Source organism: Staurois parvus, unplaced genomic scaffold, assembly GCF_062004578.1.
Source record: "Staurois parvus isolate SC_StPar_1 unplaced genomic scaffold, SC_StPar_1.0 ptg000021l, whole genome shotgun sequence".
Lineage (NCBI taxonomy): Eukaryota > Metazoa > Chordata > Amphibia > Anura > Ranidae > Staurois > Staurois parvus.
In genome coordinates this window covers 8,882,817-8,896,975 of record NW_028317817.1, presented here as the reverse complement: position 1 = coordinate 8,896,975, position 14,159 = coordinate 8,882,817, and the positions used below count along the sequence as shown (strand labels likewise).

Below are 14,159 nucleotides of genomic sequence, written 5' to 3'. Positions count from 1 at the left end.
GAAGGAACTTTAAAGATTAAGATCACAGATGATAACATCCATCCCAGGGACCTCATTTATTATGAGGGTGCTATAGCTAGATTTACCCCAGGGATAAAATATAATGTTCCAAACGCTTCAGCCAAACCCTGTTATAGCTCTGCTCAACTTAAGCCCCCCCCCCACCCCAGTGTTACCATTTAGCAATTCAAACTTATCTTGCAAGTTACCACGGCAGCCAAACAGGTCATAGCTAAATCTTGGAAATCTCCCTCCTTAAGCATCATAGTTGTTAAGAATAAAGTTACACAGGCTATGATTCAAGCTAAAGTGGAAGCTACAATACTAGATACTATCCCTAAATTCCTGAATATCTGGAACCCATGGGTGGAGTGTTTCCTCCCGTCAAATTTTGACGACTCACTTCTTATTCCATGATAAACCCATATACTTCCTACTACCCTGGTACCATATTTATCTACGTCACACATTATCCCATTCATTGTTATTATTTGTGGAGTCATTTACCCCTTCCCTCCCATCCCCACTTTCCTTTGGACCTCCTCAACCTGTTTCCCTCCCCCCCTTCCCTTTTTTCCCGTGACCCCTCTCCCTTTGACCATCCTTCATAATTTTACGCTCTCATGTTCCGATCCCCTTAGAAAGCACTGGGAAGCATGTTTCTTCATTCATCAAAATCCTGTCTGTAATTATGCATACTGCTTTTGCTCACCTTCTGCCATTTGAAATGCCATATTGCTGTATCAGTACTTTCCTCCTCTCCCCTTCTCTGTTACTACCACAGATACCAATGTCTATGATCTTATGTTTGCGAAATATCTATTACCTATATCTTTTCCCCTTGTTAAAATGATAATAAAATATTTGAACAAGAAAATATAATGTTTCAGATAAGGTTGCTAGGTAAAGGCATGGGAAAGGCACCAAAAGAGTCTTTGCTGAACCTAAAACCATCTAAATGTACCAATTTCTTCTCTTGATGTTTTTGTTTACAACAGCAAGTCAAACCCTGGCGCCAACAACTGTCCAACTAAAACAAAAATTATGTGGTATCTGACCCAAGAAAAACTGGCTGTGGTCCTCAATGACAAGACTTGGATTTTTGAGAAATCCTGATCTCAAACAAAACAGAACTCTATATTTTGATGAGCTTTGACAGGTCCTTGTTACTTTTGTAAGATATTGATTTGGCAGCTATCGTTTCCACATGGGCAATCGTGATGGACTTTTTCCCCTACATTCCCTTGTGTTTTACTCTTCTTCTCATTTGCTTTACTTATCCTTTCTTTTGACTTTCTCCTTTTGCCCACGCCTGAATGGATCCTTACCTTGACTTGTAGATGCAGCAATGTTAGAAAGCTCCAATATTTACAGTAACATATACAAGAAACTCCCACCCAAATGCAACTCTGGAGTGATTTGTGTGGGAGGAGATGTTTGAGGATGTATCTTTAGTTATTATTATGATAGTGATGAGTAATAAAGGCCTCTGTGCCTTGTGTTTACTACTTTTGCACAAATGTGTGTTACATGTAGTGTTATATTTTGTTTAACTGCATTGAACGCATGGACATTATACATGGATACAGTAGTCTACTATCAAATGTACTGTAATTATGCTGTTAACTTGATATGTCAAATTCAATAAAAAATGTATTGATAAGAACACCATTTATTCTATTTAAATAAAATATATAACTAAATAAACTTTATATTTGTCAAGAAAGACAAGTTGCCTATTTTTCACTGCATGCACAAATATATCTACAACAAGTTATGATACCTGCTTGGAGAGAGAGAGTATTTTCTTGTATTTCCCTTGGGCTCAGATCTTCAGATAAATAAAGATGCTGGATTCGGCCTGCAGCATTCGCACTTGACAAGCTCCCAATGGAAGAGCGATCAGAAACTAGATACTGTTCCCTGGAAGAATTTAAAATGATATAGTACAAATGACATGCTGCCAAGCATGAGACTTCATTGATATGTCCTCATAAATAAGCATGAAAGATATCTCAATGCATGTAACTCTATAGAAAGTACCATATTTACCCAAATAGCAAGGCCAGTAAAGAGGGATAGATAGATAGATAGATAGATAGATAGATAGATAGATAGATAGATAGATAGATAGATAGATAGCACCCTCTTCTAATTTAGCTTTTGGCTTTAGTAAAGTCAGGGGAGCAGTAATTGATTGTGTTATTCTTTATAGGGTTTTCTAGCTGGGTGTTTTATTCTGGAAGAAGCTTCTAGAATATGGGGCAGGGAGAGTCAAATGACCAGTATTAATATTTATCATGCCCCAGCCAATCCCTAGAAGGAGACATTCAGAAGGTGGCAGGGATGTGATAAATGTTTGATGGCCTTTACAGAGTGCTCTTTCTTCTCCAAGGAGTGTTCCAGTTCTCCTGGGGCAGCTGCCTCTGAAAGATAGCTAGTGAGACAAGAATATTTTAAAAAATATATATTTTTCAAATATATTTTTCTGATTTTTTTTAACATATAAAAAAGTCATTGTAACATATATTTTTACATATATTTGTAAATGCATTCCAAAAATGTAGATTTGTATTTATAAAGACATACAGTATATTTGAAATGTATTTTTAAAAATACTTTTCATATATTTTGTATTAAAGACGCATTTAAACATACAGTGTGTGTGTATATATGTGCATATATATATATATATATATATATATATATATATTATATATTATCTCACGCCTGGACTACTGCAACTCCCTTCTCACTGGCCTACCCAAACAAATGCTATCCCCACTCCAGTCTATCCTGAACTCAGCGGCCAGACTCATCCACCTAACCAACCGCTCCACTTCTGCCACCCCCCTCTGCCAATCCCTTCACTGGCTCCCGTTTGCCCAACGCATTAAATTCAAACTACTAACTCTGACATACAAAGCCATTCACAACGCTGCCGCAAAACTACCTAACCGACCTGATACCCAAATACTACCCCACCCGTTCCCTTCGCTCCTCACAGGACCTCCTACTCTCCAGCTCCCTAGTCTCCTCCTCCCACGCCCAACTGCAGGACTTCTCCAGGACTTCCCCCATCCTCTGGAACTCCCTACCCCAATCCATCAGACTGTCACCTACCCTCCTCACTTTCAGGCGCACCCTAAAAACCCACCTCTTGAGGGAAGCCTACCCCACCCTCACCTAACAACCGATCTCCTCGACTCCTTCTACCACTCCATCCCCCACAGCCACTTCCTCCTGTACCCCATCCCCTCCCTCCTAGATTGTAAGCTCGAAAGAGCAGGGCCCTCTAACCCCTCGTGTATTGTAATTTACTGTTTTGTCTCATGTTCTGTCCCCCACGCTAATGTACAGCGCTGAGCAAACCCTTTGGCGCTATATAAACAATGTATAATAATTATACATATATATATACAGTATATATATATTATATATATATATATATAGAATAAGGCCAAAATTGTGCTATTTCAAATATATGTCAATATATTTGGGAAGACTATTTTTAAAATATATTTCAAATATATTTTTCTTCCATATGGGCTGTCCTGAAGTCCTGGTCCTTGTCTCCTTCACTGATGATTTGCCTAAGGAAGCTGAGTGGCAGACAGCTCATAGGACATTGTGAGTAAGACTTGATATTGGACTTTAGTGTGTGCCTATTGCTTATTGCTATGGGAATTCCTGCTAAGAATATATATATATATATATATACAGTATATATATATTAAGAACACATCCCCTAGAATGAGTCTGTATTATCAGTGTGCATGGAAATGTGCTTGGCAGCTTCTGTGCTAGCAAAGGAGACCAGGGGTAATCTACAGTGGGTAATCTAGAGTGCTACAGATACAACAGATAGATAATCCCACAAAGCAGTACAAACCAGTGGCATGTGGTAAGGCCCCATGTACACAGGACACTTCTAAACGATGGAAACTGACTGCTGGAAAAACGTAGGTTAAAAAACGTCTGTTTAGCTGCGTTTGCATAACGCCTTTATGCACGTTTATGTGTGTTTACGTTTAGAAGCATTTTTTAAAGATAAGCACAGGAGAACCAAAATGCCCAGAATGCACTGAAAAGTGGTAAAATATTAACTATTTCAGACTGTTTCAGAGAAATACAGAGAGTAGAAGCAGAGACAGCAGTATGTGTTGAGATTAGCTTAGGTGTGAGTTGCTCATTAACATTTCTTTTGTTTCCAAGGGTGGGACAGGTGACTGCTGGAGTGAGTCATTAAGGCCACCTGGCAGGGGGTCTTCATGAGGAATTTAAGGTGTGAATGGTCATTAACATATCTTTTGTTTCCAAGGGTGGGAGAGGTCCACAGTGTGAATTGGTCATTGCAATGTGTGACAAGCTTGGTAGGAACATCCTGTGTCCATCTGAGTACCTTGAATATTATTTGCATGCACTTTTCATAATGAAAAAAGGCTCTGGACATCATCGGGAACTGGAAACGCAAACACTTATAAACACGATTTGCCGCGTTTACAAGTGTTTTGCCGCGTTTACAAGCGTTTTGTGTTTGAAACTCTGATAAAACTGATGAACGCAAGTTTTCTACATTAAAAAAACAACTGTAAACTCAAATGCCTGTAAACGACTGTAAACAAAGATAAACAACTGTAAACAAAGATGTGTACATGGACACAGGAAAATGTTAGGGTGAGTTCAGGGGCTGCTGAAAAAAACACTGTACAGCTCCTAAACGTGCGTTTATCAGCTGCGATGTACATGAGCCCTAAGTGTACTTGTCATTTTATACACCTATGGCATCAAACATTTTGCTCAATCAATAATTCAAGCTGAATATGCTTTGTTCTACCATTCTGTTACAGGGATGTCAACACTCAGTATTTTCACAGACAGTGTGTAAAAATCACCCTGATTTCTCCTGTCCATGGACTGGATAAACTGTCTGTGGAAATATGGTATCTGGTTTGGGCTGTCAGTGCAGTGTGTCTGTGATCTTTCCCCAGTGCCCAGAATTCTCCAGGCACTGTTCACCCCTGCATTAAGAATACGGATTATGTATCTACCCCACTTACCATCTCATCTCTTGTGTCTGCTCAAACTCCAAATTCCAGCATGCACTGCATTGTAATTCTGTGCTTGTGAAAGAGGTTTTTTTGGACATTCGGGTGGCAGATTGCAAACATAGTCTACCAAAAAGAATAAAAACCTGGCTGGGACTCAACCATATATACCATACTTTAGCCACGTGGTATTTCTTATATATAGGCAAGTGCACATGTCAAATGTATAATAATATCCAAAAAGAACCTCCATATTAAGAGGACTTAGGTGAGCAAAAGCTTATATATGAAATCAAGCAGACACAACAGTAATGTCATCTTGCTTGCAGATATCCGCCACAATTTTTTTCCCAAAGTTTTAGTATGAAAACAACAGCACATCAGTAGTTGTTCCAACACACTCCCTTGAATTGCATATATAGAAAGGCATTAAAGTGTTCCTAACCTGCTCTGTATATATTATTTTCAGCTTTTGTTATGCTTTTGGCAAAACACTTATGACACTATCCAAAACTGACACTGTCCAAAAGTGTGGAATCACCAGAAGATATGGACGCCGCTCAATCCAACCCACATGGAGTATTGGAGAGTGTCTGTGCTGGCCTTAGCCCTCACTCCAACCACACCCACTGAACCATTTCGCCATGCCCATCGGGGCTTGGTCACAGAGACGGAAGGCCACAAAGAGCCTTAGATCATCTATGCATCATCGGCTGTGAGAAAGATTGAGAAGAGATGAGAAATGAAGTGTGGCGAAAGAAAGATATACAAGAAGAAAATTTAAAAAATATATATTTGAAAAAATGTATATAAAGAAATGTGAGGTGCATGTACACTCCAAAAAAAATCATGGCAATTAGAAAAAAATAAGAAAATAAAAGAGAGAAAAAAGGGAAAGGAAAGAAATGAAAATGGAAAAGAGAAAAAAGACGGAGTAGAAGGAGGAAAATGCAAATAATAAAATGAATGATAAAAAAGGAAAAAAAAATGAAATAACAATAAAATAAAGGAAAATGAGTAAACAAAAATAAATAAATGTAGTAAAATAGAATAGAATAGAGTAAAATAAAAAACAAAAACATTTTTTCAAATATATATTTTTTTAAATGTTTTACATTATCTTTCACAACACTTCACTTCACATCTGTTTTCAATCTTCCTCACGGCAAAGAGGCATATACAGTGAGGAACAGAACTATTTGAACACCCTGCGATTTTGCAAGTTCTCCCACTTAGAAATCATGGAGGGGTCTGAAATTCACATTGTAGGTGCATTCCCACTCTGAGAGACAGAATTAAAAAGAAAATTCAGGAAATCACATTGTATGATTTTTAAAGAATTTATTTGTCTTGCACTGCTGAACATAAGTATTTGAACACCTGAGAAAATCAGTGTAAATATTTGGTACAGAAGCCTTTGTTTGCAATTACAGAGGTCAAACGTTTCCTGTAGTTCTTGACCAGGTTTGCACACACTGCAACAGGGATTTTGGCCCACTCCTCCACACAGATCTCCTCTAGATCTGTCAGGTTTCGGGGCTGTCGCTGAGCAACACGGAGTTTCAGCTCCCTCCAAAGATGTTCTATTGGATTTAGGTCTGGAGACTGGCTAGGCCACTCCAGAACCTTGATATGCTTCTTACGGAGCCACTCCTTGGTTATCCTGGCTTTGGGTCGTAGTCATGTTGGAAGACCCAGCCACGACCCATCTTCAATGACTGAGGGAAGGAGGTTGTTGCTCAAAATCTCACAATAAATGGCCCCATTCATCCTCTCATTAATACAGTGCAATCGTCCTGTCCCCTTCGCAGAAAAGCACCCCCAAAGCATGATGTTACCACCCCCATGCTTCACAGTAGGGATGGTGTTCTTGGGATGCAACTCATCCTTCTTTTTCCTCCAAACACAACGAGTGAAGTTTAGACCAAAAAGTTCTACTTTGGTCTCATCTGACCACATGACTTTCTGCCATGCCTCCTCTGGATCATTCAGATGGTCATTGGCAAACTTCAGACGGGCCTGGACACGTGATGACTTGAGCAGGGGAACCTTCCGTGCAATGCATGATTTGAAACCATGACGGCGTAGTGTTCTACAGACAGTGACCTTTGAAACTGTGGTCCCAGCTCTCTTCATGTCATTGACCAGCTCCTCCCTTGTAGTTCTGGGCTGATTCCTCACCTTTCTTATCATCAGTGATACCCCACGAGGTGAGATCTTGCATGGAGCCCCAGTCCGAGGGAGACTGACAGTCGTCTTTAGCCTCTTCCAGTTTTTAACAATTGCTCCAACAGTTGATCTATTTTCACCAAGCTGCTTGGCAATTGCCCCGTAGCCCTTTCCAGCCTTGCGGAGGTCCACAATTTTGTCGCTGGTGTTTTTGACAGCTCTTTGGTCTTGCCCATGGTAGTAGTTGGCGTCTGACTGACTGTGGGGTGGACAGGTGTCTTTAAAGAGCTCAGACAGGTGCTACTAAGTTAGATTAATGAGTGGAGTAGAGGTGGACTTTTTAAAGGCACAGTAACAGGTCTTTGAGAGCCAGAATTCTTGCTGTTTCTTAGGTGTTCAAATACTTATGTTCAGCAGTGCAAGACAAATAAATTCTTTAAAAATCATACAATGTGATTTCCTGAATTTTTAATTCTGTCTCTCAGAGTGGGAATGCACCTACAATGTGAATTTCAGACCCCTCCACGATTTCTAAGTGGGAGAACTTGCAAAATCGCAGGGTGTTCAAATACTTCTGTTCCTCACTGTATGATCTAAGTTTCTGTGTTCTTTCACCTCTGTGACCAAACGCGTCAGTGGGCAGGGCCAGAGTGGGTGCTAAGGCCAGCACAGATACTCTCCGTTACTCCACGTGAGTTGGATTGAGCAGCGTTCATATCTGCTGGTGACTCCACACTTATTTTTTTATTGTTTTATTTAATTTCTCCTTTGCCCACGCATTTTTGATGCAGTGTTTAATGTATGTAACAATAAACATTTATTTATTTATATTATATCTATAGTGCCTTGAAAAAGTATTCATACCCCTTGAAATTTTCACCATTTTGTCATGTTACAACCAAAAATGTAAATGTATTTTACTGGGATTTTATGTGATAAATCAACACAAAATGGCACAATGAAGTGGAAGGAAAATGATACATGGTTTTCAAAATATTTTACAAATAAATATCTGAAAAGTGTGGCATGCATTTATATTCAGCCCCCCATGATTCAATACTTTGGAGAACCACCCTGTACTCTGATACCCCTAACTAAAATCTAGTGGAACCAATTGCCTTCTCAAGTCACCTAATTAGTAAATAGAGTCCATCTGTGTGTAATTTAATCTCAATATAAATACAGCTGTTCTGTGAAGTCCTCAAAGGTTTGCTAGAGAACATTAGTGAACAAACGCATCATGAAGGCCAAGAAACACACCAGACAGGTCAGGGATAAAGTTGTGGAGAAGTGTAAAGCAGGGTTAGGTTATAAAAAAATATCCCACACGTTGAACATCTCATGGAGCACTGTTCAATCCATCATCTGAAAGTGAAAAGAGTATGGCACAACTGCAAACCTACCAGGACACCTAAACTGACAGGCCGGGCAAGGAGAGCATTAATCAGAGAAGCAGCCAAGAAGCCCATGGTAACTCTGGAGGAGCTGCAGAGATCCACAGCTCAGGTGGGAGAATCTGTCCACAGGACAACTATTAGTCGTGCACTCCACAGATCTGGCCTTTATGGAAGAGTGGCAAGGAGAAAGCCATTGTTGAAAGAAAGCCATAATTAGTCCTGTTTACAGTTTGCAAGAAGCCATGTGGGGGACACAGCAAACATGTGGAAGAAGGTGCTCTGGTCGGATGAGACCAAAATCGAACTTTTTGGCCTAAAAGCAAAACACTATGTGTGGCGGAAAACTAACACTGCACATCACCCTGAACACACCATCCCCACTGTGAAACATGGTGGTGGCAGCATCATGTTGTGGGGATACTTTTCTTCAGCAGGGACAGGAAAGGTGGTCAGAGTTGATAGGAAGATAGATGAAGCCAAATACAGAGCAATCTAATAAGAAAACCTGTTAAGAGTCTGCAAAAGACTTGAGACAGGGGCAGAGGTTCACTTTAAAGCAGGACAACAACCCTAAACATAAAGCCAGAGCTACAATGGAATGGTTTAGATCAAAGCATATTCATGTGCTAGAATGGCCCAGTCAAAGTCCAGACCTAAATCCAATTGAGAATCTGTAGCAAGACTTGAAAATTGCTGTTCACAGATGCTCTCCATCCAATCTGACAGAGCTTGAGCTATTTTGCAAAGAAAAATGGGCAAAAATTTCACTCTCTAGATGTGCAAAGCTGGTAGAGACATCCCCAAAAAGACTTGCAGATGTAAATGCAGTGAAAGGTGGTTCTCCAAAGTATTGACTCATGGGGGCTGAATACAAGTGCACAGCATATTTTTCAGTTATTTATTTGTAAAAAATGTTGAAAACCATGTATCATTTTCCTTCCACTTCCACTGTCTGGTGTGTTCCTTGGCCTTCATGATGCTGTTTGTTTACTAATGTTCTCTAACAAACCTCTGAGGGCTTCACAGAACAGCTGTATTTATACTGAGATTAAATTACACACAGGTGGACTCTATTTACAAATTAGGTGAATTCTGAAGGCAATTGGTTCCACTAGATTTTAGTTAGGAGTATTAGAGTAAAGGGGGCTGAATACAAATGCACACACTTTTCAGATATTAATTTGTAAACAATTTTGAAAACCATTTATCACTTTCCTTCCACTTCACAATTATGTGCCATTTTGTGTTGATCTATCACATAAAATCCCAGTAAAATACATTTATGTTTTTGGTTGTAACATTTATTTATTTATTTCAGGTACTTATATAGCACCTTCAATTTTACACAGCGCTTTAGATATATATTGCACATTCACATCAGTCCTTAACTCACATTCACATACAAGGGCCAATTTAGACAGGATCCAATTAACCTACCAGCATGTCTTTGGAGTGTGGGAGGAAACCAGAGTACCCAGAGGAAACCCATGCAGGCACAGGGAGAACATGCAAACTCCAGGCAGGAGGTGCCGTGGCTGGGATTCAAACCAATGACCCTAGTACTGCCAGGTGGAAATACTAACCATTTAGCCACTGTGCAGCCCATGACAAAATGGTGAAAATTTCAAGAGGAATGAATACTTTTTCAAGGCATTGTATCATTGTTTTTATTATTTTTTAAAATGCTTCCCCGTATCCATATTAGTTACATCTAGTTGTGGCTGAAAATATTTCCAGGGTTAGAAACTGATCATTTGGCAGTGGAAATCACTCTAGCAGATTTCAATTTATCATGAGACAAGTAGCAAAAATGATGGTTGACAAAGAGAACTGTTTGTCATTGAATTGTCAGTGGTTCCTGTACTGATAAATACACGGCAATGAACAGTAGAAGAAGATGAACACAAGGACCATTTTAACAAAGGCTGGGTATTGCGGTGAAAGTCAGGTAATTCCTATTTCATACCGGAGCAAGGAATTTAGTGTGCCTTCTATTTAATGTACAAGTCTGTAAAAAAACAAATACCAACATACCCCTTTAAAATATGGAGAAGCTGTTTGACTCCTCCCCATGTACGAATCTCCACACTTATTTCAGGGTCTTCACAAATCTGAACCAATATCCAAACCACGCTCCACAGAAGCTTTAGGTGATCAGAATGTAGCAAACTAAGCAGTGTGGGAACACCATCATAAACTTTGACTTGTTCTTTTACCTCAGACTCTGAACAGAGAAGTCGTAAAAGCTCTGCTGAAAGTCTAGAGAATGAACAAAAGTATATGTCAGTACTATAATACTGATAGCGGATGCATTCTTTAGCATTTGATGACAACTCTTATTGCTAGTCTGAGTAAGATATAATGAACAAACAACTTGACATAGCAGAGCACAGTACAAGTGTCAAACGTAAAATCCAGTCAAACCTTATTTATAGATACAAAGGAGAAAGGTTGGGGACCTTATGTTGTTTTTTGTGTTCTGGATTGGAAGACTTTTCCTCTCTTCTTGTCTATTTGATGAATGATATACAGAACAAGAAGTGAAAAGTAAATATGCCTAAAGGGGAAGCAGACAGCAAAAATGTTTTTCTGTTAGGGAAAGGTACGTTTATATATTCAAATATTTCAAATTTCAGTGTTTTTGGTTTGATTATATTATTGAATTAAATTTATTATGATTATATTATTATTTTTTATGAGTATTTATTAAATTATAATTTATGATTTCGTGTTTCAAGTTTTATCATACCCGGAATGTTTACTAGACTCTTGTTCAGACAGATTTCAGGGAGTTATTCCTAAATTACAGGCCTACAATAAAAAAAATACATATTTCCATGCAAAAAAATGGTACCGCTTTTGGTACAAAATTCCTGACATAATCATACCGCCAGGGAGGTTAAAAATGCCCAGTGTGCATGGAGCCTCAATCTTTCTCCCAGTCCAGGTAAGGTATATCAGAACAGGAAGTAAAGGAAAATATTCACAGGAGGGACAGATACATTATTTAATTCTTGACCAAAATTGTAAATCTTCTTCACTCTAAGGTTTCATTCACACTTGTATGACTTGTCATGCAACTTTGAACACACGTATTTCAATAGAAACCATTCAGATCTAAGCAACTTAAAATCACAGTGATTTTAAAAGGTTCCTTCACTACTCTGATGCAACTTTTATGCAACTTGAGTGCCATAGCCTGCAAAGTAAACTCTCAAAAATCGCATCTTAACCACTTCCCGCCAGGCCAATAGGAAAATGACAGCCGGGCGGGACTCTCATTGATCCGGGTGAGCGTCATATGGCAACCCTCCCGGATTGTGTCTTGAACGTGCCCACAGGGCCACGCTGTGACCTGATCTGTCACCGGTTGTGTACCTCGGACAGCCGATGACAGATCTGTGTACCGGTCCATTGCCAGTACCATGTGACCTGTTGTGACCAATCACTGCTGGTCAAATGTCAGTTTTAAACAATGGATGGCTTCCTTTCATTATTAATATTATTATACAGGATTTATATAGCGCCAACAGTTTGCTCAGCGCTTTACAATATAACGGGAGACAATTCGCAACAATACAGTTCAATACAAGAGGGTTAGGAGGGCCCTGCTCCTTTTATGAAATACGTCAGACTGTGTACTTTGCAAAAAAAGGTCATTTGGGGGATATCTGTACTGTTCTGACATTTTTGGGCCTCAAGTAATTAGATTGGCTGTCAGTACTTCAGGATTGATCCATTTTCATATATATCCGATAGTTTGTGAGCACTATAACTTTCCTACAGACTAAATAATAAATACTGATTTGGGTTATTTTCACCAAAGAAATGTAGCAGAATACATCTTGGCCTAAATTTATGAAGAACAATTTGCAAATTTTTATAACAGAAACAAAGAAAAACCTATTTTTTTCTTTAAAAAATGTGGGTCTTTTTTGTTATTTTGGCAAAAAATAAAAACCCCAGTGGTGATTAAATACTATCAAAAGAAAGCTCTAGTTGTGTGAACAAAATGAAAAAAATTTAGTGTGGGTAGTGTTGCATGACCGCGCAATTGTTATTCAAAGTGTGAGAGCGCTGAAACCTGCCTGAAAATTGGCCTGGGCAGGAAGGGGGTAAAAGTGCCCGGTATTGAAGTGGTTAATGTTATCAATGTGACAGTTGTGCAGTAGTAAAAACCAAAGTCAACAGCCAAAGTTGCATCCATGTCGCATCCATCCAAAGTTGCCTCAAAGTTGCAACATAAAGTTGTAATGGAAATTGCACAACTTAAATGGACATGAATCAAGTTGTGAATCATGAATAGACCCTAAGACTAAAAACACATCCAAAACAAATAAGAACAGTTGTCATAATTATACTTTAGTTAACAACTACTTTAAGGGGTCAGCAATTCCAAGACTCTACATTTATGAGAGGATGTTGGTGAGTAGAATCAGCCACTAGCTTCTTTTATCTGTGACGGACATCAGAAGAAAATTCTCCCCATCAAAGTTCCTGCCTCTGGCATCATTCACAGCTCTTATAAAACCAGGCAGGCTTTTAAGTTCTGCTTTCTTTGTCACATGAAAGAGATTAAAAATCTAATAGAAGTGGGGGCTTGGCCCGATGGGAGAAATGGACACACTGATTTTAGAAACTCCACTGCCACATCCTAATCCTGGCAAAAATCCTGCATATCCTGGCATCTGAATACCCCAGACAGATTTCCTCCCTCTCAGCAACACTCTTGTCCTCACCATGGTGGTGAAGTTGGCCCACCTCCAAGTAAACAACCTCCTAATTCTGTGAACTCTCTGGAACTGGGCTCCATATCCCAGGAGACAGCAGAACAGGTAGGCCAACCAGAACATTTCCAATCATAAATAATGGATGCCATTAAAGAATGCTAAGCCTCCCTAGCCCCACAAATTTATAGTGTCCACACTGATATCATCTAGTGAAGCAAGATTTTCAGAACCTGCAGGATTGCACTAATAAGGCAGATGATCAGATTAGTACCTTGAAGGAGACCCTGGCCCTCTTGCTACTTGGCAGCAGGGCCTCTAAAAGGGACATGACAACCTACAAAAATCAGTTGGGAAATCTTAGAAATCCTAAAAACTATTCCAAAAGGAACAATCTCTGTTTTGTTGGATTTCCGGAAAATAGATTTTTTTCTGGGAAAATGTCTCTTTTTTGTGGTCGAATGTTCACATCACACACCACCAAGACAACGACATCCGGGGATTAGCCCTTAGCCCATTATTTGAATTTCAGGGACAAAGTTGCTATCTTTCATGGTATACACACTGCAGGAGAGCTCCTCTTTAATATCAATGGCATCCCAATTTTTCCTGATTTCTCACCAGCTCTACAATGCTGAAGTGACTCCTTCTTAGCTGTCAAGAAGCGACATGTTCTGTTCTGCCAAGCTCTGAGTTGTAGCAGACGGAAAATTGCCCTTCTTCACCATACCCCTAGAGGTGCATGGCTTGATGGAACACCTGCCTAGCATCCTGAGAAAGCCAGTTCAATTCTGCATCTCTTCTTTAACCTTCTAAAG

General features: G+C 39.4%; 1 protein-coding gene across 1 annotated transcript in view; it reads right to left on the bottom strand.

Moving 5' to 3' along the window:
* Nucleotides 1-14,159, bottom strand: part of NEK10 (NIMA related kinase 10) — a 371,560-nt gene that overhangs the window by 272,133 nt on the left and 85,268 nt on the right. Inside the window, 2 exon segments of the mRNA XM_089691216.1 lie at nt 1,784-1,923; nt 10,649-10,873. Coding sequence (XP_089547342.1) covers nt 1,784-1,923; nt 10,649-10,873 — 365 coding nt within the window.